Below are 20,302 nucleotides of genomic sequence, written 5' to 3' on the forward strand. Positions count from 1 at the left end.
TGATCTAAACTAGATCAACGGTTTTCCTCGGAGCACGTTGGGAAAGGCGCCGCCATCTGCGATAAAGGAATCATAGGTGAGAGCAGCTACATCGATGCCTCCAATGAGGAGAGAGAAATGCCTGAAAGCGCCACATCGATGACTCCCGCCGCAATCGATGACTGTAGCCATCCATCTACCCCGCAAAACGCCGCCAAGCGCGAACCGCAACCGCACCATTCATGGCGTGAATCACCGCCAGCACTTGCGGTCGACCAGCAAGCTGACGAGCTCCTAGGCCTCCCCGTATGCCCTGCACGATGCCACTCGCACCAGTCCACGCGCAGCACCACTCTTCCCGTCCACACGTGTGCCAACAGTCGCGCCAGATCTACGCCACCCCGCTGCACTCCCCCCTCCACCTTGCGCGTCGGCGGCCGCGTCAAATATGCGCCGTTGGTGCCATGGCGTAGCAAGGCCGCGCCCTCCCTACTCGCACGCCCCCGCCAGCCGCCAAGAGCCTGACGATGTCGTCGAGATCCACATCCCCATGGCCGAGCCGCCCCTGCGCTGCTCGTGCTCCTCGCGAGACGGAGAAGACCCCCCCTCCCCGCCGCCGACGCCGCTCGGGCTTTGCCCGGCAGCGCACTCCAGTGGTGGCGAGGAAGGTAGGGTGAGGTGGTTGGGTGGCAGCAGCGGTGATGTAGGGTTCTCCCGGGCGCTGCGGGGAGCGAGACATGAGCAGGAGGGGCGAAATTTGGGGATGAATATGTCACGGTGGATACTGGATAGCAACGTATATCGACAAAATTGCATAGGAGCACTCGGCGACGCTGCCCACCGAAATCTCCTCTACTCATTTGCATCGGGATCCCAACTACTATATTAGTCAGGATGTATTCCATGATTCAACAGTCGTGTATAACCCTCCCATATTAATATCAACAATTATCCTGACCTGACCAGTGGCAGAGGAGAAGACCCCATTGTCTCCAATGGCCACCTCTGAACCACCCATCAAATATTAAGTGCAGCCAGCCCGCTGGTACTATGGCCTTAGTCCCTCCATTCCAAAATATAGTGCGCCCGCGCTTCCCGAGGTCCAATTTTGACCATAAATTTAACCAAAGAGACCAACTGCGGCGGGAGAAAAAATTATATAATTGAAAATTTCTTTCGAATACGAATTCACTGATATAAATTTTGCTCCCGCCGCAATCGGTCTTGGTAGTTAAATTTACGGTCAAAGTTGAAGCACGGAGTATCAAACCTTGCTAGTACTGGCCATCTAATATTTTAGTTGGACAAAATTTGAGGTGAGGAAGATTGATTATGTGATTAACTGTTTCCTCAAGGTTGTGTTTCTGTCGCATAATTTAGTACGACAAAAGATGTAGTGCTTAACGATGGAGATATTTGTATTATCAACCATTCGACCCTAATCATGTAATCAAATTATTACATGTATGTTCACTGAGACATTTTTTTACTAATGCCTAGTTTGGCAGCATAGTTTTCTCAAAACCGTAGTAATTTAAAACCTCGGTATTCAATTACATAAACAATGAATACTTCAGTTTCAAAAAACCATAGTTGTTTCTTCTTCGGTTTAGAAAAAAGTGGTCAAGACATCTTTTCTTGAATACTAGTAAAAAATGGTATTAGGGTTAATATGTTTATAAAACAGTGATATTTGTTGAACCCAAACACTTCAAAGTTTCGAAAACTGTGGTTTCTGAGAAAACCATAATATTCTCCAAATACTTAAAAAAACTAGCCTAAGTCTTTGTAGCGGCATCTTTTATTTTACCTTTTACCATGTAAGTTTTTTAGGGATGCCTTTCTATTGTAAGTTGCCTGGCAAGTTTACATTCATTTATTTAAATCAATTCTCTGTTGAGAACTTGCATCACTTTGTTAGTCAATATGTGAGTTAAATGTGCTGCGTCTAGTTCACTAATAAATGAGTATGGACAGCTTTTTATTATTAACATATACATAAACTCGTGTATTATGAAGTCACTCACAATTCAAGAAAAAGTTGCATTAACCTCAAAACTAGTAACAACAGTAGTGGCTTAGATTCTGGTGCGTGTGGTCGCCGTGTGCTACTCGTTATCGACACGATGCTACTAGAAAATCGACAGACCACACACTGACACACCTGAACACACACACACAAAAAAAAGCTGCCTTTGATGGCCACCAAGGCCCCGAGCTGCTCCACCCGCTTCAGATCTCCGGCCAGCGCCGTTTGGTTCCTGCCGGCCGCCGTCTTCATCCTCCTCCTCCTCCTTCTGGGCCGCCCGACCATGGACCCCTACGCTCCCGCCACCCCTCCTGGTCCCGTGTCTTCCCGGCGCGCCGATCTGTACGGCAGGATGACGCGGGACCTTGACGAGCGCGGCGCGGCCTTCTTGAAGGGCGGCGAGACATCGCAGTCCCTCACGCTCTCGGACCTCTTCGAGGTCAGGGACGGCGCCGTCGTGCCCAGGCTCAAGGTGAAGGCTTCTCGCCCCCTGCTCTCGCCGTCGTGGCACGCATGAATTTCTGAAAGTGTGACCGCTCTGCTGCTCATCTCATCAGGCCGTCGACCCGCCGGTGCGTGCAAACGTGCTCTACCTGGACCCGGTGTTCGCCGCCGAGATAGCGTAAGTGGTGAGATTTGGTTTCGAATCAACCGCCATGGTTCCAAGGATTGTTGCTGGCATGGATTTGGTTTGGCTGCAGTAGGCCAATCTGGGATGACAATATTGCTCATTCTTTGTAATAAATGGGACCAAAGCAGTGCTAATTGAGTATGATTTGTACATGCAGGAAGGCTGTGAAGGAAGTATTTCTTCCTTATTTTGATAAAGGTAAGGTTTATGTTCAGTACATTTAATAGTTACTCTCTCCTTCGGTATTACTTTCTGATATGGATAAAATAGATATGACCGCCTGTTCTATATTGCTTGGTCAATCTATACTTCATTAATTTGTAACATAAAGCTGCACACTTGTGTAAGTACTGCTTCATGTTGATTTGCTTTGCTCGGTCATTTCTTATTGCCAGCTATTTGGTTCCAAAATTCGAGCATGTACCACTTCAGTATGTTTCATGCCTCCCATCATCTGGAGCCAATCTTAGCAACCAAGGATGAGGTAATTAAATCATCTGATTGGGATTTGCGTGAGCATGGGATTACAACTTTTTGCTGATGTATCTTCTATGTGTCGTATTGTTGAGATTGAAGCCGAAGTCGATGCTGTAAAAGGAGTTACTGAGGCTGTTTGCCCCCTTAAAATTTCTTTGGATCGAGTGGTCTTGACATCAACTGGAGTTCTTCTTGGCTTGTGGCAGGTTTGAATCTTTGACAACACCCTATTCTGCTGCCAGATGACATGTTGGACACCTGTCTTTGTTTGTATACAATTAATCTTAGTGTTTCATCCTCCACTCTTACAAGTATACAGACTGAAATAAGTTATTTGGTTTCGTATTTTAGGTTGAATCTGGTACTGATCCTGCCGACATCCGCTCAAAATTGAGAGAAGCTCTCCCTCGAGCACCCCAAAAGCAGTTGGTGAGAGCAACTTAGATGAATTTGTTGGAAACATGACCTGACCCATTGTGAACATATAGCATCATATTGGCATGATAACATTGAGAAGGGAACTCAAATTTACTCTACTAGTTGACTTCCGCATTGCATCAAGTTCAATGTTCTGGATTCATTCTAGTGGGTTTACACACTTACTAATTGCTGATTGCTATTGACCTGATATTTCACGCGTCTCGATGAATTAGTCACTGACTCCATTTTATGCATGTGGCAGTATGATCCTGTTCTCCTCCACACATCCTTTGCGCGAATTCTGGGACCTCCTAAGCTCCCACAACAGGTAGCCCGCTACAACACAATTTTTTCTGTTGCTATTTTCTGTATCTGAATTCTTTGCAGAAAGGCACATGATGTTTTGCTTTAATCAGTGGTCTAGCAAGCTTCTTCAATATAACCATGCAATAAGCCTGCTAATTTGGATTGTTCGAGCATTTGGCATCGTAGTGCCTTTCTGTAACTGTTTATTATCTCTAATTTTTAGTATTCGTTAACTAGCAGACACCTTCTAGAGTTGTGCAAACTTTACTAGAACTAGCAAGGATTGTGCTCGTTTATTTAATATCGCATTGCATCAATTATTTTAACATTTGACCTACACTTTTTCAGGAGGACACGTCATCTTTCAGTCACATCAAATTCTTCCATGACCTCATTGCACAGGTTAATGGGAAAATCCGTGGCTTCCAGGTAAACTTTTGCATCACAGAAAGTTTATCCCGAAGATAATGATTCATTAGCTAATCTGCATCTCAAAACTGTTCCAGGCAAAGGTATCAGAGCTGTGGTATGTAGAAGAGTACGATGTGCTAGCCCTAGCACTGAATGGAAAGATGAGAGTGCGGAGGCTCCACCTTGGCTGCAATGAGGGCCAAGATAACTGATGACAGTAAAGAGAACACCACCAGGGTATCAGTGCGCAATGCATCGTCTTTATGAGTTAGCAATGCTTGGGAGTGCCTCTATGATTAACATATACTAGTGTGTGCCTGTAGTGCGCTACTACTACTACTTAACAGTAGCATTGGGTAGGGATCTACCTATAAGGTATTTCCTCGTAGCGTTTTGCAGTGAGCTGCTTATTTTTACTCGGCAAACCTTTTGCCGAGTAGCTGACAAATAACACTCAGCTTATGTCGTTATGCCTACCAGGAGTATGCCGAGTCCTTTTTGTCGAGTGTAACACCCGATAACTTTTTGCCGAGGTTAAATTTAGCTTTCACAGTGTAGTCTTCGTACTTGACTTACACGTTTTTTCCTGTAATGAAAGAGAGGAAGTGTTGATAGCAACGGATTGCTTGATCAAAATCGGACGACAAGGATCCCATCGCGCTGGATGACTTAGCGAACTACAGCTGCCACATCATTTATGCGTGTGACCGAACAGCTGGCGTCGCGTTCATGTCCAGGTGAGCGAACATTCGCTCAATAGTATTTCCGCTCAAACTTTGGCTCTATTTTTCTTTTTTCTTTTAAAGATAAGTTCGGCTCTATTTTTCTGATGTGTTTCGCTTTAGGGTTGTTTATTTGCGTAGGACTGTCGGGGGATAATTGGATCGAGTAGGAGTTGTTACGTGGAAGAGGGGCTAGCTAGCTGCGCGATCCTTTGGCTAGGTGATGAGGAAGAAATTGACACGGCCAGGTGATGAGGAAGAAATTGACACGGCCGGCCGTTGTATGGGAGCACGGCCAGAGATGGACTTCGATAAGGTCTGCACCCAAATCACATGGTTCGGCCACCCTATTCTCATCCGATATAACTACCAAAAGGGCCCGTGCGTTGCAACGAAAGATTTTTTTTTGATAATCTTCAATGGCCATGATCATATTTTGCTGCATCACTGAGATACACTATCACTCTCAATTTTGTGGAATCATGAACATTTTTTTAAACTCGTGAACATATTTGAAATCATGATTTTTTTTAAATCATGAACACCTTAAAAGATTTCCAAACATTTTCTAAAATTAAGAACAACTTTTGAATCCATGAACATTTTATACTATTTGCGAACATTTTTTAAAACTATGAACATTTTTTAACAATTTTCTTGAACGGCGAACATTTCTAGGATGGAAGAAAATTGTTTTTGAAATTGGTGTAACAATTTTTAAAATTGACAAACATTTTTTTTGATATAATGATTTTTTTATTTGAAAAACATTTTTTGAATCAGCGAACATTTTAAGGGCCCATGCGTTGAAATGGTAGAATTTTTTCATAATCTCCAATGGCCAAGATCACATTTTACTACATCATCGAGATACGCTATCACTCTTAATTTCGTGAAATCATGAACATTTTTTTGTTATAGCAAATATGCCCTTACGTTGTAATAGAAGAAAAAACAATTAGTGCAAGGGAGATAAGGACTTTTAAAATATCATTTCATAAACTACGTTTGAATCACGTCATGATGAGATAAGGGACATTTAAAAAGTCATTTCAAAATCTGAATGTGTGATGGTCTCATCAAGACTTGATTTCCTACAGCACCATAGTGATTTTTTTTTGGCTGAGCAAACTGCACTGGTGGACCTTGTCTGAGCTAGATTGATGAATGATGTGTCTCCCATTGACCTAGGGCCGCGGCAGAAAAATATAATTATGTATGGAGGCAAATTAGACATCACGTACTCCCTCCGTTTCGAATTACTCATAGCAGAAATGGATGTATCTAGAAATGGATGTATTTAGATGTATTTTAGTTCTAGATATATCCATTTCCGCGACGAGTAATTTAGAACGAAGAGAGTAGCTTACAAAAACTAACATGAAAGTTGTGCCAATTTTTTTGGGTTCAGTACATAATACATAAACCTTTTCTTTTACCCAACGCGCGAATCTATTCTATATAGGTGTCATTTCGTTTTGTTCGTTACTTACGAATCTATTCAATTTTTTGTGAATATTTTATAAAATTTCATGGTCATTTTTTTAAAAAATTCTTGAATATGTTTTGAATACACGACCATTTTATAAAAGTCATGAACCTTTTTTAATCTCATGAACATTTTGTTCGTAATCGTAAATTGTTCTGTAATATGGCAACAATTTCTAAATCACGAAAATTTTATAATTTTGCAATTTTTTAAAAACTCAACATTTTTAAAATTTGGATTTTCTGGGAATCCTGAATTAATTGAAAGAAGAAAAACACAGACAGAAATAAGAAAAGAAAAGGCAAAAAAACGAAATGAAAAAAATAAACAGGGATCATCGCAACTCGCACATGGGGTGGCCCGTGAACATGCGAAGGGAGGATAAGGCACGCTTGCTATAAGACAGAAAAAGATAGAAAAAGGTTGACTGGGGCCTTGGCCATCGCGATGCTAGTGCCATTGTGATATAATACAAGGGTACAATGATATAAGAACCGTAACCGACGGCGATTTTGAGAAAAAATAACAATCGTTTTCACTTATGGATGGCATACCGACGACGATCTCAAGAAGAAAAAAAACAATCGTTTTCACTTATGGATGGCATAGTGAGTAATTTATTGTAACTCCGGGGGCAATTTTCGTGATGTATGGACAGAAGTATTAGCCCCTTTGTTATTAGATATAATAGAGATAGAGATATAGGTATAGATTATTATTATATTATGAATATTATTAATACAACTAGCAAAAGGGCCCGTGCTTTGCAAAGGAAGTAAAGAATATCACACGCTCTTAATTTACAAAAAAGGTCTATAATCTGAGTATTTGTAGCTACGGCCCAAACAAAGATGGTTTTTGCCTACAAAAGTGAAGTTCAAGATTCCACCTTTCTTCTATTTAAACACGGTGTACATGTAGATTTAATACATACAAAGAAACGAGGAAGTGATCTTCAATTTTGTCTTCAATCCTGGTTTTGTTGAGATGTTCATCCACAATTCGAATCAGTAATGATATGAAAGAAAGATGGATAATGCACTATTGATTGAGATTGCATCCTATATAGTACTTTTTAAATGGTTAACAGGTAAAATAGTATCATATTCAGAATTTATATATTTTTCTAATTAAATTTCATATATAACATGTTAAATTTGAAGTTACGGTTTAGAAGATATGAGTGTTTTAAAAAAACATTTGATATGTACTGCGGGTCTAATGTCAGAAACATTAAGTTTTTTTTTTATAAAATAGCATGACAGAGACTAAGAATACCTATTTCTTTTAGGGTAGTAATCTGCGTCGGTGCGCCGGCCGAAAGTTTCGGCCGGTCGCACCGCAGCCGCCCGATTTACCTCTGTATTAACCGTCAGATCTAATCATCACCAAGTCAATGCAGCTCATCTCTTCCTCCGCTGGTGTACACATCTAGCCACCATGGATGAGCGAGGCACCCAGACTCGAAGCACCACCGGGCTTGGCCGCCCCCGGCACCGGTCACCGCCCTCGCCACCGGTTGCCGCCCTCGCCGCCGGTGGCCACCTGTGTTTCATGCTGGCTCGGCGCATGCAGCAACGTGTGCGCCGGTTGCAGCTCCCCCGGCGATGGTCACAACTCCGCTACGACGGTCGGAGCTGCGGCAACGAAGATCACCGGACGCACGCCCTCGAAGACGAGCTCACGTCTGAACCGAGGCAAGGCTTGAACCGTCGCACACCCTCTGTGTTGCAAACGTTGTTAAAAAAGCTTCAACCCCTGGAAAAGCTTCAAGCCCTAGATGGAAAATCTTCAACTGGCACTGCGATTCACGAGGAGATACAACCGCTGACGCAAAATGCTTCAACCTTAGATGGAAAAAGTTTCAACCAGATGATAGAGAGAGCTTTAACCAAGGGCTGCTCAAACAAAAAAAGTTTAAATCGTTTACACAAAAGCTTCAACCATGGACAGAAAAAGCTTCAACCGTGTATGAAAAAGTTTCAATCGTTAAGAAAGAAACCTCCAACCTGACACTACAACCAGAGAAAAGTTATGTGTTGTAGCAACGCGTGACGCCGGTCGTAGCAAAATGCTATGCCGGTTGTAGCAAAATGTAGCGGCCAGACCTCAAACAGTCTGATCTCCGTGCTCCGGTGTTATCCCTGGATCAGTAATGCTGACACCACACAGTACTCGGAGGATTTATAACAGAGTAGCAATCACACACTTATTAGATCGAGTGTCTCAAAAGAGAACTTATTACAATAAATATGGCTTAAGGCCATCTAATAACGATAACAGCGGAAGGCTTGGAAGATAAGTGAGTCCATCAACTCCAACGGCATCACTGAGTATAGAACCACGACCTAAAAACTCCTTAATCGTCGTCTGAAAAGTCTGCAACATTAACGTTGCAGCCCGAAAACGGGTCAGCACATGGAATATGCTGGGAAGGTAACACATAGAGAGTAATGAAATGAAACAGCTATACTATATGCATATTTGGCTGGTGGAAAGCTCTATGGTTACAGTTTTGCGTAAAGCCAATTTTTCCCTACTTCAAAGGAATAGATTTATTTAACTATCATGGTAGTTGTTAAACATTGAGAATGGTTGACAACATTCTCAATCCCAATTAAGCATCATCATTAAACAAAACCCAACAAAATTAATTTAGAGTAACATGTTGAGATTCACATGATAATGCAGGTACTAGATACTCAAGATGTCCATAACCGGGGACACGACTAATCATGATTAGTTTATTACACTCTGCAGAGGTTTGCGCACTTTTCCCCACAAAACTCGATCGCCTCCGTTTGGTTTCTCGCACTACATGGTGTTTGAGAAGACGGATGACCGAGACATAGTCTTTCAGAAGCGCTAGCACCTTACGATCGGGTAGACCGTACCACCTACATCCCCTACATCTGCTAGTCTACCACTGTAAGAGTTCGCACGACTTAGTCAACTATGCTAGAGCCCATAATAGCTTGTGGCTGCACACGGAAGTTTCTAGTATGAATAGTCTCATGATCCCTTTGAGCCTGGGTAGCGGTCCAAAAGAAAACAGGCAAGTCCTGGAATACCCAGGTGCCTCAATCCACCCAGATGTGTGTTTAAGTTGCCACCTTAGATAAACCATTAATTAACAAACTCACATCTGTCATGGATATCACTCACCCAATCCACGTCTACTAGCATAGCATGGCATAATAAGCAAACGTAGAAGTAACTCCCAAAGGTTTGATAATAAACAGGTAATAGGTACTACCTCAACTATTTCTCATCCCACAATTTAAATAGATCCTAATCATGCAATGTGTGAGGATTGATCCAATGCAATAAAACTGGGTAGTAGGAAAGGTATGATCAAAGTGTTACTTGCCTTGCTGTTGATCCGCGAAACCTAGAGATTCGAAGTAACAAGCGGCACACTCCGGATATTCTATCGCAGACAAACAAACAAGCATATAATAAGTACTCATCTAATGCACGGGTAAAACTCAAATAAGAGATCTAACCATAAGGTTCAACTTAAGAACTCCAGTTGGCAAAAAGAATCAAATCGAACGAAGGAACGAAAGTCAAACGGCGAAAGAAAACAACTTCGTTCTACTAATCTAGATCTAGGGCAAATTTTACAGTAGCAAAATCTTGTTTAAGTTGGTTAAACGGATAGAGGGTTTCGAGACGAAACTCCAGGCGCTTGAATCGTCTGATTCCGATAAACGAGCGAAAAATTATACTAAAACGAAAATCGGATCAGGAATCGCGATCAGAAAAATCGCGGATTTAATCCGAGAAAAAAAACGACGAATGTTCGCTAGAACGAACGAACGCTCACTATTTAAACGAATAAAATAAAACGACAAAAAACGCTAATTTTTCCTTAGAGATCGCCTTCCCATTGGCACTAACTTGTATAGATGCATGTGGCCATTTTATTGATTATTCTCGAGGACCTTACAAAGTATAACAACAATATGTCTGAATCCGCCATCTTGGCAACATCTGCCGCTACTCCTATCCATATGATGATGGGGTGCAAGCTAGGCCACATACCCAAACCTCTCACCTAAGCCTAACATCTAAAGTCGGAGGCCTCGACCGAGCCACCTACCGGGTCCGGGGCACAAACCGGTCCGGCGCACTCACATGTGTTGTTGCCATCTTCCACTGGTCCATCTTCAGAGCAGATTGAGGTGTCAACCTTGGCAGGTCCTCCGCCATCGACATCACCATGATGCCAAACGATGACCTCCACCTACGCGAGTCCAACTCCAAGCAGCGGACGTAGATCCATGCTAGGATAGGGCCGCACCACCGCCGTCGCCCACCACCCACAAGCACCACCCAACCCCAAGGTTCCCAGAGCGGCGCCTACAAGAAGGGAACGGCGCCGTGAGCGCCGCCGCCGCCCAACAAAGTTAGGGCTTTCGCCCGGGAGACCTAGGGGAAGGAGAAGTGAGGAGATCAGTCCATACCGATGCCTCCAAGGAGGGGAACGACGCCCTCAGGCGTCGCCGTCGGCGCGGCTTGCCAGGGATTTTGCCCGAACTAGATCCCTGCCACCAGCAGCGCCTCCTGTACAGAACCGGCGACCAAAGGAAGCGCGGCCCAACCAGGCTGGCCCGCACGTCGAACAGGAGAGGAGGGGAGGCGCCAGATCGCGCGCACCGGCCACCGCATAAGCCGCCGACCGCCGCCAACGACCACCGGGATCCTGCCGCCCGTGCGGCCAGGACGCCAGATCCACCGCCCGCACGGCTTCTCGCCGGAGCCTACCGTGCCTCGCCAAAGGAGCCGCCGCTCCAGATCCGGGACTCCCCACGCATAGGCAGAGCAGCCGGGGCCCTGCCGCCACCATCCTTGGCGCCCCGGGCTTGCCCGACGGCTGCCTCAGGTGGCGGCGAGGAAGGGAGGGGGAGGTGAGCCCGATGGTGCGGCTAGGATTCGCCCCCCCTTGTCCCAATGCACTCGTAATGCATATATAGTCCCTCCTAATCATTTTGTGTTTGTTTCTTGTCAAGATTCAGATCGAATTTTCGACATCAGACACGTATTTTGTTAATCAGATGCTGAAGGTGAGATCAGGACACAAAAAACATATGGGACTTAATAATTAGCAGTTTCATTTTGATATACTGTGCGAAAACACTTATTTTCCAGGAATCTAGCTTCATGTAAGCATGCAAAGTTGATTTTTTACATCCAATTTGACCAATTGCATAAAAAATCAATCCTCTCCACTTGAAGGTAGGTGATGCACACAGATTTCTTCTTAACTCGCAAGCACCGTGGGATGAAGACAGTACTCAGTGAGTGCTCAACCCATCTGTACATACGCTGCACTTTATGCCCCCGTGCCGCTGCCATGCTTATCTTGCCTCTAATTGATCTGTCTCACCACAGTGCCGTCTTGCTGTCCCTCCCCGGCTTGCCTCGATCTTGCATGAGAGGTTTATTTGCGTAGGACTGTCGGGGGATAATTGGATCGAGTAGGAGTTGTTACGTGGAAGAGGAGCTAGCTGGGCGATCCTTTGGCTAGGTGACGAGGAAGAAATTGAGACGGCCGGCTGTTGTATGGGAGCACGGCCAGAGATGGAGTTCGATAAGGTCTCCCAAATCAGAAGGTTTGGCCACCCTTAACAATATCCTCATCGGATATAACTTGGGGAAGGCCAAGGCGTACGCCCTACTATATAAGCTCGGCCACCCACGCCCCAAACAAATCACAACCAACCTTCCTCAAGTCGTTTGTTCCCCTGAGCAATCGAGTTGTGTTCCCGGCGGGCGATCGATCGATCTTGCTGAGCATCATGGTTTCCGCCAACGTGGCCCGCAACATCGTGGGCATCATTGGCAATGTCATCTCCTTCGGCCTCTTCCTCTCCCCTGTGTAAGCCCTCTCCTCCTCCTCCTCTCGGCAATGTATTCATGGATGGAAGGTGGTTGCTAGGGCATGAACCTGACGCTCATTTTCTGCTTGTGCGTCCGCAGGCCGACGTTCTGGCGTATCTACAAGGCCAAGGACGTGGAGGAGTTCAAGCCGGACCCCTACCTGGCGACGCTCATGAACTGCCTGCTCTGGTTCTTCTACGGGCTCCCTATCGTCCACCCCAACAGCACCCTCGTCCTCACCATCAACGGCATCGGCCTCGTCATCGAGGGCGCCTACATCATCATGTTCATCATCTACGCGGCCAAGAACACAAGGGTACGTACGTGCAACCCTCCTAATGCCCCCTCATCCGGCCTACTGTCTCTTTTCGGCGTTAGTTTCTGTACAGAAGATCCTCCTGCATGCCCCTAACCCATGCCATGTGCCTGTGTTGTGCGTGCAGTGGAAGATGCTCGGCGTGCTCGCCATCGAGGCGGCGTTCATGGCTGCCGTGGTGGCCGGTGTGCTCGTCGGCGCCCACACCCATGAGAAGCGCTCCATGATCGTAGGCATCCTCTGCGTCATCTTCGGCTCCATCATGTATGCCTCCCCGCTCACCATCATGGTACGTACACCACCCCAACTTATGGATCGTCGACCCGCGATCTTTGATAACTGCTTTAACTTGTTAGTTCAGGTGGCTAATTAATCTGCGTTGTGCACGTATGGTGTGGTAATGATGTGTTGTCTAGAAAAATACCTTCCTACAATTTATTTTTAAAGTTCAAGTAGATGCTTTTGGCAGATCTCAATTTGTTAAGTAACACACCTTGTTTGTTGTTGATTCTGCTTGAAAATCTGTGTCCGTCTAAAAGATGCACCCACCTTTTATGTTTTGACGTTCGTGCCAAAACCCTGTTCAAAAGAAGTTTGAATTGAGTTGTTCACCTCTCACGCACCCAAGTTCTTCTACACTATGCTACATCATATATTTTTAATCAAAAAAGCCTACGGTTTATTTCTATCTCAAAGGTAAACTTCCTTTACAGGGTGAATTACTAGCTCACTCAAAAAATTAAGATGAAAGTAGTAATATTGTACTGCTTATTTGCAGGGTAAAGTGATCAGGACCAAGAGTGTGGAGTACATGCCGTTCTTCCTGTCGCTGGTAAACTTCCTCAACGGTCTCTGCTGGATGGGCTATGCGCTCATCAAGTTTGACATCTACATCACGGTATGTACATAGACATTGGATAAAAAAAAAGTCACAAACCCATCCAGACTTACAATCAAGAATTCCTCAGCGTGGTTCGATCTAACTGTTATGTCCTCTTTAAATTCTGTGCAGATCCCCAATGCCCTCGGTACAATCTTTGGCCTCATCCAGCTGATCCTATACGGGTACTACTACAGATCGACCCCCAAGAAGGGCAAAAACGTTGAACTGCCCACCGTCCTCACCAAAAACGCCGTTACCAGTGGCGACGTCTCGGTCACCATTGAGAAATAAGCTTGGCGTCATTTTTAGCCCTAAAGATTTTTGAGTAGTTAATACCGGATGATACCAACAGGTCTGATGTTAATTAGTAGTACTTTTTGTTAGCTAGTATAGAGTCTGAGATTGCCTTTAATTTTGTGAACAATTGTCGTCTGTCCGAGACTACAGTGCAAATTGCAAGTGTATATATAAATACCAATGCAGCTGAGTTATCCCAGAGATATATTATGACACCACGTATGCCTGCCTGTTTTCAATCTGCTCTTACGTGATGATTCAATTGATTTGTAAATTACAGTGTGTGATGGCTTTGTTAAATTATTTTATGCAATATCCACGATGTGTTTGTATTATGTTTCGGGCAAGGTCCTCTTTTGTTTTCTGCACAAAAACACCCAAAGGGCATCTTATTGGTGATGCAACTTGAACCTGGTGTGAGCGAAAACGACACAGACTTAACCTAATTACCGGTTCAGTTGGATGGCTCCTGCTCTTTTCCCGTGAGGCTGCCTTGTTGCCACATCGACCTTTTTTTTGCAGGGAAGTATGCCGCTTTGAGTCCATGCTAGAAATATTTTTCTGAATCTTGTAACATGTAACTGTTTGTCACATATATTTCAGTAGTGTGTTTGATCGCATGGTGTCTACTATATAGACAAACTTTTTCCTCAAGAAAAATGAGTTGAGTATAGGAAGAGCTATGCTCAAATTAGATAGCCCACCAACTTGTGGCTGTAACTAATAAGAACCCAGACCTTTCCATTAATAAGGGAAATAAAATAAAATCCAACTTGAATCAACATCCAAACAAGCAGCCCAGGCTAGGTAAACACATCCACGCTAGACCACAGACCGTGTTTTAATATCCAAGAGCAAGGTTTTTTTTATCAATTTATTTTCTTTGTATTTGAATGATCTAGAGTCATCTAGCGATCATTACTATATGAAATCTAATTAGATTATTTTTGGTCAATGATCACTTATTTTTTTCGAAAAGGGGGGGTCTCCCCGGCCTTTGCATCAAAACAATACATACGGCCACACAGATAAATAAATAGAAGTTATTCAACAAGGTCGTCATGTCTGAAAGCAAAATAACGGAGAGCTCACAAAGAGCCACAAGCGCCAGAAACACAAGGCCCAAAAGCCACAACCGGCTGGCAAAACAAAGATAGGTAAACTAATTTCCTATCCTATTACATGACCGTCATCCAAACCAGTTGAACATATCCCGCGCTACCATCTCCCATCGGACAGATCCAGTAACCAAACGCTCCCTGGCCTCCATCGGAGTGAGTAAGGACCACATACGGATCATCGCAGTAGCTCGGAATAAAACCTGCAAAAAATGAATATTCGTTTTTCCGTTAAAGGTCAAATTATTTCTATAATTCCAAATTGCCCACAACAAAGCACATACTCCTACACGAATGTGTCTGACTGTTTCGGACTCTATCTCAAGAAGCCACGTTCCAAATAACGAACTGACCGAATTCGGAGGAGTAATGTTAAAGGCAATATGCACCGTGTGCCACAAAACCTTTGCCAAAGGGCAGTCAAAGAAGAGGTGCTTGATGGTTTCGTCCCGATCACAAAAACTACACCTACTAGATCCTGTCCAGTTGCGCTTAATCAAATTATCCTTTGTTAGAATGACTTGTTTACACGAACCACATAAACACTTTAATTTTCAAAGGAACTTTGACTTTCCAAACCTCTTTGGAACTAGGTATAACACTTGAGTTAATGACATCGACTTGACAGAGAACTCACCAGACCTAGTAAGCTTCCAACACAACTTATCGGGTTGGTGAGATAGCTGAACCTCCATCAGTCTACTCACCAAGTGAAGCCATGCTTCTCAACGGCCGCCCACAAGCGCCCTCCTGAACTGAATATTAAGGGGAATGGACTGCAAAATCGTGGCAACTAGAGCATCACGTCGTTGAGTAATACGATACAGGGACGGATACTGAAGCGCCAATGGCGTTTCACCAAGCCAAGTATCCTCCCAGAAGCGAGTGGTGTTGCCATTACCGACTATAAACTTAGTTCTATTAAAGAAGGCAGCTTTAACTCTCATAAGCCCCTTCCAAAACGGCGAGTCTGTGGGTCTCGCTGTCACCTGGGACAACATCTTGGACTGCAGATACTTACTTCGAAGAATCTGCGCCCATGTGGCCTCGGTTTGAACTGAAAGTTTATACAGCCACTTGCTGAGAAGACATCTGTTCTTGACTTCAAGATTCTCAATACCAAGGCCCCCCTGGTCCTTTGGTCGACAGATGATATCCCATTTGGCTAGTCAGTATTTTCTGTTTGTTTCATCACTTTGCCAGAAGAACCGGGATCGATAGGAGTCCAGTGTTTTCCTAACACCAACTGGGACTTCAAAAAAAAGATAAGAGAAACATAGGCATACTCGTGAGCACCGAATTAATAAGTATTAGTCGGCCTCCATAAGACATGGGTTTGCCCTTCCAGCAACTTAGTTTCTTCTCAAACCAGTCTTCGATGCTCTTCCATTCTCTGCTCGCCAGCTTACGATGGTGAATGGGTATACCTAAGTAAGTGAAAGGTAACGCCCCCAATTCGCATCCAAACAATTTCCTATAAGCCTCCTGTTCCTCATTGGCTCTACCAAAGCAGAACAACTCGCTTTTATGAAAATTGATCTTCAGTCCGGTCAATTGTTCAAATAAGCATAACACCAGCTTCATATTTCTCACTTTCGCCAAGTCGTGCTCCTTAAAGATGATTGTATCATCAGCGTACTGCAGGATGGACACCCCTCCATCAACCAAATGAGGCACCAATCCACCCACCTGACCAGCCTCCTTGGCCCTTCCTATCAGAATTGCCAACATGTCAACCATGATGTTGAACAGAATAGGAGACATTGGATCACCTTGTCTCAGGCCCTTGTGTGTCTGGAAATAATGACCAATGTCATCATTCACTTTAATTCCAACACTCCCTTTTTGTGTAAAGGATTCAACCTGGCGTCGCCAAGCTTCGTCAAAACCCTTCATGTGTAAGGCCTGCTGAAGGAAAGGCCATTTGACTTTGTCGTACACTTTCTCGAAATCCACCTTGAAAACAACTCCGTCTAGTTTTTTCGTATGGATCTCATGGAGCATTTCATGAAGGACCACAACCCCTTCGAGGATGTTCCTGTCTAGCATGAAAGCAGTTTGGGTATGCTGCACCACAGCGTGCGCGATCTGTGTGAGCCTATTAGTCCCGACCTTGGTGAAATTTTTGAAACTAACGTTGAGAAGACATATTGGCCTGAATTGCTCAATTCTCACAGCCTGTTTTCTTAGGAAGAAGGGTTATCGTTCCAAAATTCAAATGGAAAAGCTGAAGCTTCCCAGAGAAGAGATCATTGAACAAGGGCAACAAATCCCCCTTAATGATGTGCCAGCGCTTCTTATAGAACTTAGCCGGAAAACCATCCGGGCCGGGAGCCTTATTATTTTTCATTTGCGATATAGCCTCAAAGACTTCTTTCTCAGTGAAAGGGGCCGCCAAAATATCGTTCTCTACTGTTGTAAGTTGAGGAACATCCTCAATCCGGGACTCATCCAGAGACACACAGTTATCCTCTGGGGGTCCAAACAACTGCTTGTAATACTCGGTAATGTATAGTTTTAGGTTTTCCTGTCCTAAAATCGTTCCTTCATCTTGCTCAAGCTGGAAGATCCTCTTCTTTCTGTGTTTACCATTAGCGATCATGTGAAAGAACTGAGTGTTCGCGTCCCCCTGGACTACTCGCCGGACCTTGGCCTGCAACGCCCACTTCAATTCCTCCTCTCGAAGAAGCTCTTTCAGCCTCATCTCCGCGTCAAGCTTGGCATGAAGCTCCGAGGGTGGCAGAACAGTGGTTTTTGCTTTTACATCTAAGGACTGAATAAGGTTAAGGAGCCTTTCCTTTTCGGCCTTATAGATCCCACTAAGATGCTTAGCCCATCCACGCAGAAAACTTCTCAAATGCCTGATCTTATTCTGCCAGCGCTCAAGCGCATTCTTACCTCCGAAATCCTTAGCCCACTCCCTGGCTACGAGATCAAAGAAGCCGTCTCGCTCAAACCAAGCAAGCTCGAAAGAGAACGCATTTTTATTTCCCACGTGGGTGGCCTCACCAGAGTCAACAAATAACGGCTTGTGGTCAGAAATTCCACGGGAAAGAGCCTGAACAGTTACAAAGGGAAACTCTATTCCCATTCAACGCTAGCCAACACGTGATCCAACTTTTCAAACGTCGGAGTTGGCATCGCGTTAGCCCAAGTGAATTTTCTTCCTGAAAGCTCAATCTCTCTCAGATCCAAGCTTTCAATGATAGTATTAAACATGAAAGACCATCTGCCATCAAAGTTGTCATTGTTCTTCTCCTCACGCCTTCTAATGATGTTAAAATCACCCCCACCAGGATAGGTAGCTGCTCAGAGCCACAAATCCTAACCAGATCAGCCAAGAACTCAGGCTTATGTTCAGGCTGTGCAGCCCCATATACCGCCACCAAAGCCCAGTTGAACCCATCGGCCTTTGACCGCACCCGAAACTTGACTGCAAAATCTCCCATAACCACACTTCGAACCTCGAGCGAATCGCATCGAACTCCGAGTAAGATCCCACCCGATCTCCCTCTCGGTGGCAAACAATGCCAGTCAAAATCAATTCCTCCCGACAAGGTAGTTAGAAATTGTGGCGCAAAATTATCTCTACCAGTTTCCGATAAAGCGATAAAATCTAATCTATGCTCAAGAGACGCCTCCGTCAGAAACCTTCTTTGAGCCAAGTCTTTCAGACCTCTGCTATTCCAAAAGATTCCTTTCATACTTCATCATGGAATTTTTTGCCGTACGGATCCTAGCACTCCTACGCACTACAAACACCGGATAAACCTTCCGCTTCCACTTGCGTTTGGTAGTATTCTGACTCTGCAACCGGTCCTCACAACCAGTCTCAGCAGGTCTCGCGACATCAATCACATATGTCTCATCCTCCTCCTCCGACTCAGGCATGGGAGGAATAAGATCCGCACAAAAATTATCGAGCACTCTGACCCCCAACGCATCAAACTCTGAATCACTCATGGGCTTAACCGCTGCTAAGTTACGAATCATCTGTAAAGCCCGCTCAACCTCTAAATCCAGAAGGTCATTAACAGAATTTGAAATTTCAGTAGCATTACTACCTAGTGAAACTCCTAACTGATTTGCATTATCCACAATCTCATCGGTAGAAAAATGCAAAATGGAATGAGATGTATTGACCGACATACCAGTAGTGACCTCAACGTCACGAAGCTTGGCCGCCCTCATAGCGCACCGCTGCTGAATGTCGTCCACCTCCGGATGATTCTGGAGACGGCAGCTCAACCGTCGTCTGATACGTCTCCAACGTATCTATAATTTTTGATTGCTCCATGCTATATTATCTACTGTTTTGGACTATATTAGGCTTTCACTTTTATATTATTTTTGGGACTAACCTATTAACCGGAGGCCCAGCCCAGAATTGCTGTTTTTGCCTATTTCAGTGTTTCGAAGAAACGGAATATCAAACGGAGTCCAAATAGAATAAAATCTTCGGGAACGTGATTTTCTCACCGAACGTGATCTAGGAGACTTGGACCCTGCTCCAAGGAACAAAAGAGGCGGTCACGAGGGTGGGGGGCGCCCCCCTAGGGCGCGCCCCCGGCCTCGTGGGCCCCTCGTTGCTCCTTCGGCATACTTCTTCCTCCTATATATACACACGCACCCCCAAACGATCAGAACAGGAGCCAAAAACCTAATTCCATCACCGCAACTTTCTGTATCCACGAGTTCCCATCTTGGGGCCTGTTCCGGAGCTCCGCCGGAAGAGGGTCGTCATCACGGAGGGCTTCTACATCATCATAGCCTCTTCGATGAAGTGTGAGTAGTTTACCTCAGACCCTCGGGTCCATAGTTAGTAGCTAGATGGCTTCTTCTCTCTCTTTGAATCTCAATACAAAGTTCTCCCCCTCTCTTGTGGAGATCTATTCGATGTAATCTTCTTTTTGCGGTGTGTTTGTTGAGACCGATGAATTGTGGGTTTATGATCAAGTCTATCTATGAATAATATATGAATCTTCTCTGAATTCTTTTATGTATGATTGGTTATCTTTGCAAGTCTCTTCGAATTATCCGTTTGGTTTGGCCAACTAGATTGGTAGTTCTTGCCATGGGAGAAGTGCTTAGCTTTGGGTTCGATCTTGCGGTGTCCTTACCCGGTGACAGAAGGGGCAGCAAGGCACGTATTGCATCGTTGCCATCGAGGATAACAAGATGGGGTTTTTATCATATTGCATGAATTTATCCCTCTACATCATGTCATCTTGCTTAAGGCGTTACTCTGTTTTTAACTTAATACTCTAGATGCATGCTGGATAGCGGTCGATGAGTGGAGTAATAGTAGTAGATGCAGAATCGTTTCGATCTACTTTTC

The 20,302-nt window shown here is 44.6% G+C and overlaps 2 protein-coding genes across 3 annotated transcripts; both read left to right on the forward strand.

Annotated features, from left to right (window-relative positions):
• Window positions 1-2,121: 2,121 nt before the first annotated feature.
• Window positions 2,122-4,815, forward strand: LOC125520275. The gene is made up of 9 exons (XM_048685156.1): window positions 2,122-2,480; window positions 2,566-2,630; window positions 2,797-2,837; window positions 3,035-3,123; window positions 3,209-3,322; window positions 3,468-3,545; window positions 3,799-3,864; window positions 4,191-4,271; window positions 4,349-4,815. Exons 1-9 carry the CDS (start codon window positions 2,178-2,180, stop codon window positions 4,463-4,465), a joined length of 954 nt encoding a protein of 317 aa, XP_048541113.1. The 5' UTR covers window positions 2,122-2,177; the 3' UTR covers window positions 4,466-4,815.
• Window positions 4,816-10,332: 5,517 nt separating this feature from the next.
• On the forward strand, window positions 10,333-14,061 carry LOC125520700 (bidirectional sugar transporter SWEET6b-like). Of its 2 annotated transcripts, XM_048685668.1 has the most exons (6): window positions 10,333-11,767; window positions 11,862-12,348; window positions 12,450-12,666; window positions 12,794-12,955; window positions 13,445-13,564; window positions 13,679-14,061. In XM_048685668.1, exons 2-6 carry the CDS (start codon window positions 12,269-12,271, stop codon window positions 13,838-13,840), a joined length of 741 nt encoding a protein of 246 aa, XP_048541625.1. In that variant the 5' UTR covers window positions 10,333-11,767; window positions 11,862-12,268; the 3' UTR covers window positions 13,841-14,061. The 2 variants fall into 2 exon arrangements, with proteins under 2 accessions (XP_048541625.1, XP_048541624.1); XM_048685667.1 differs by having other exon boundaries at window positions 10,333-12,348.
• The last annotated feature ends 6,241 nt before the right edge of the window (window positions 14,062-20,302 follow it).

The sequence above is a fragment of the Triticum urartu genome, chromosome 7 (assembly GCF_003073215.2).
Source record: "Triticum urartu cultivar G1812 chromosome 7, Tu2.1, whole genome shotgun sequence".
In the NCBI taxonomy this organism is placed as follows: domain Eukaryota; kingdom Viridiplantae; phylum Streptophyta; class Magnoliopsida; order Poales; family Poaceae; genus Triticum; species Triticum urartu.

Excerpts from the sequence above, each read along its gene's own strand:
- LOC125520275 (XM_048685156.1), top strand. The coding sequence starts at position 2,178 with ATGGCCACCAAGGCCCCGAGCTGCTCCACCCGCTTCAGATCTCCGGCC. Across the intron at positions 3,124-3,208 it reads TCTTAGCAACCAAGGATGAG|ATTGAAGCCGAAGTCGATGC; the intron begins GTAATTAAATCA and ends CGTATTGTTGAG. Across the intron at positions 3,546-3,798 it reads GAGCACCCCAAAAGCAGTTG|TATGATCCTGTTCTCCTCCA; the intron begins GTGAGAGCAACT and ends TGCATGTGGCAG.
- LOC125520700 (XM_048685667.1), top strand. The coding sequence starts at position 12,269 with ATGGTTTCCGCCAACGTGGCCCGCAACATCGTGGGCATCATTGGCAAT. Across the intron at positions 12,667-12,793 it reads ACGCGGCCAAGAACACAAGG|TGGAAGATGCTCGGCGTGCT; the intron begins GTACGTACGTGC and ends TTGTGCGTGCAG. Across the intron at positions 13,565-13,678 it reads AGTTTGACATCTACATCACG|ATCCCCAATGCCCTCGGTAC; the intron begins GTATGTACATAG and ends AATTCTGTGCAG.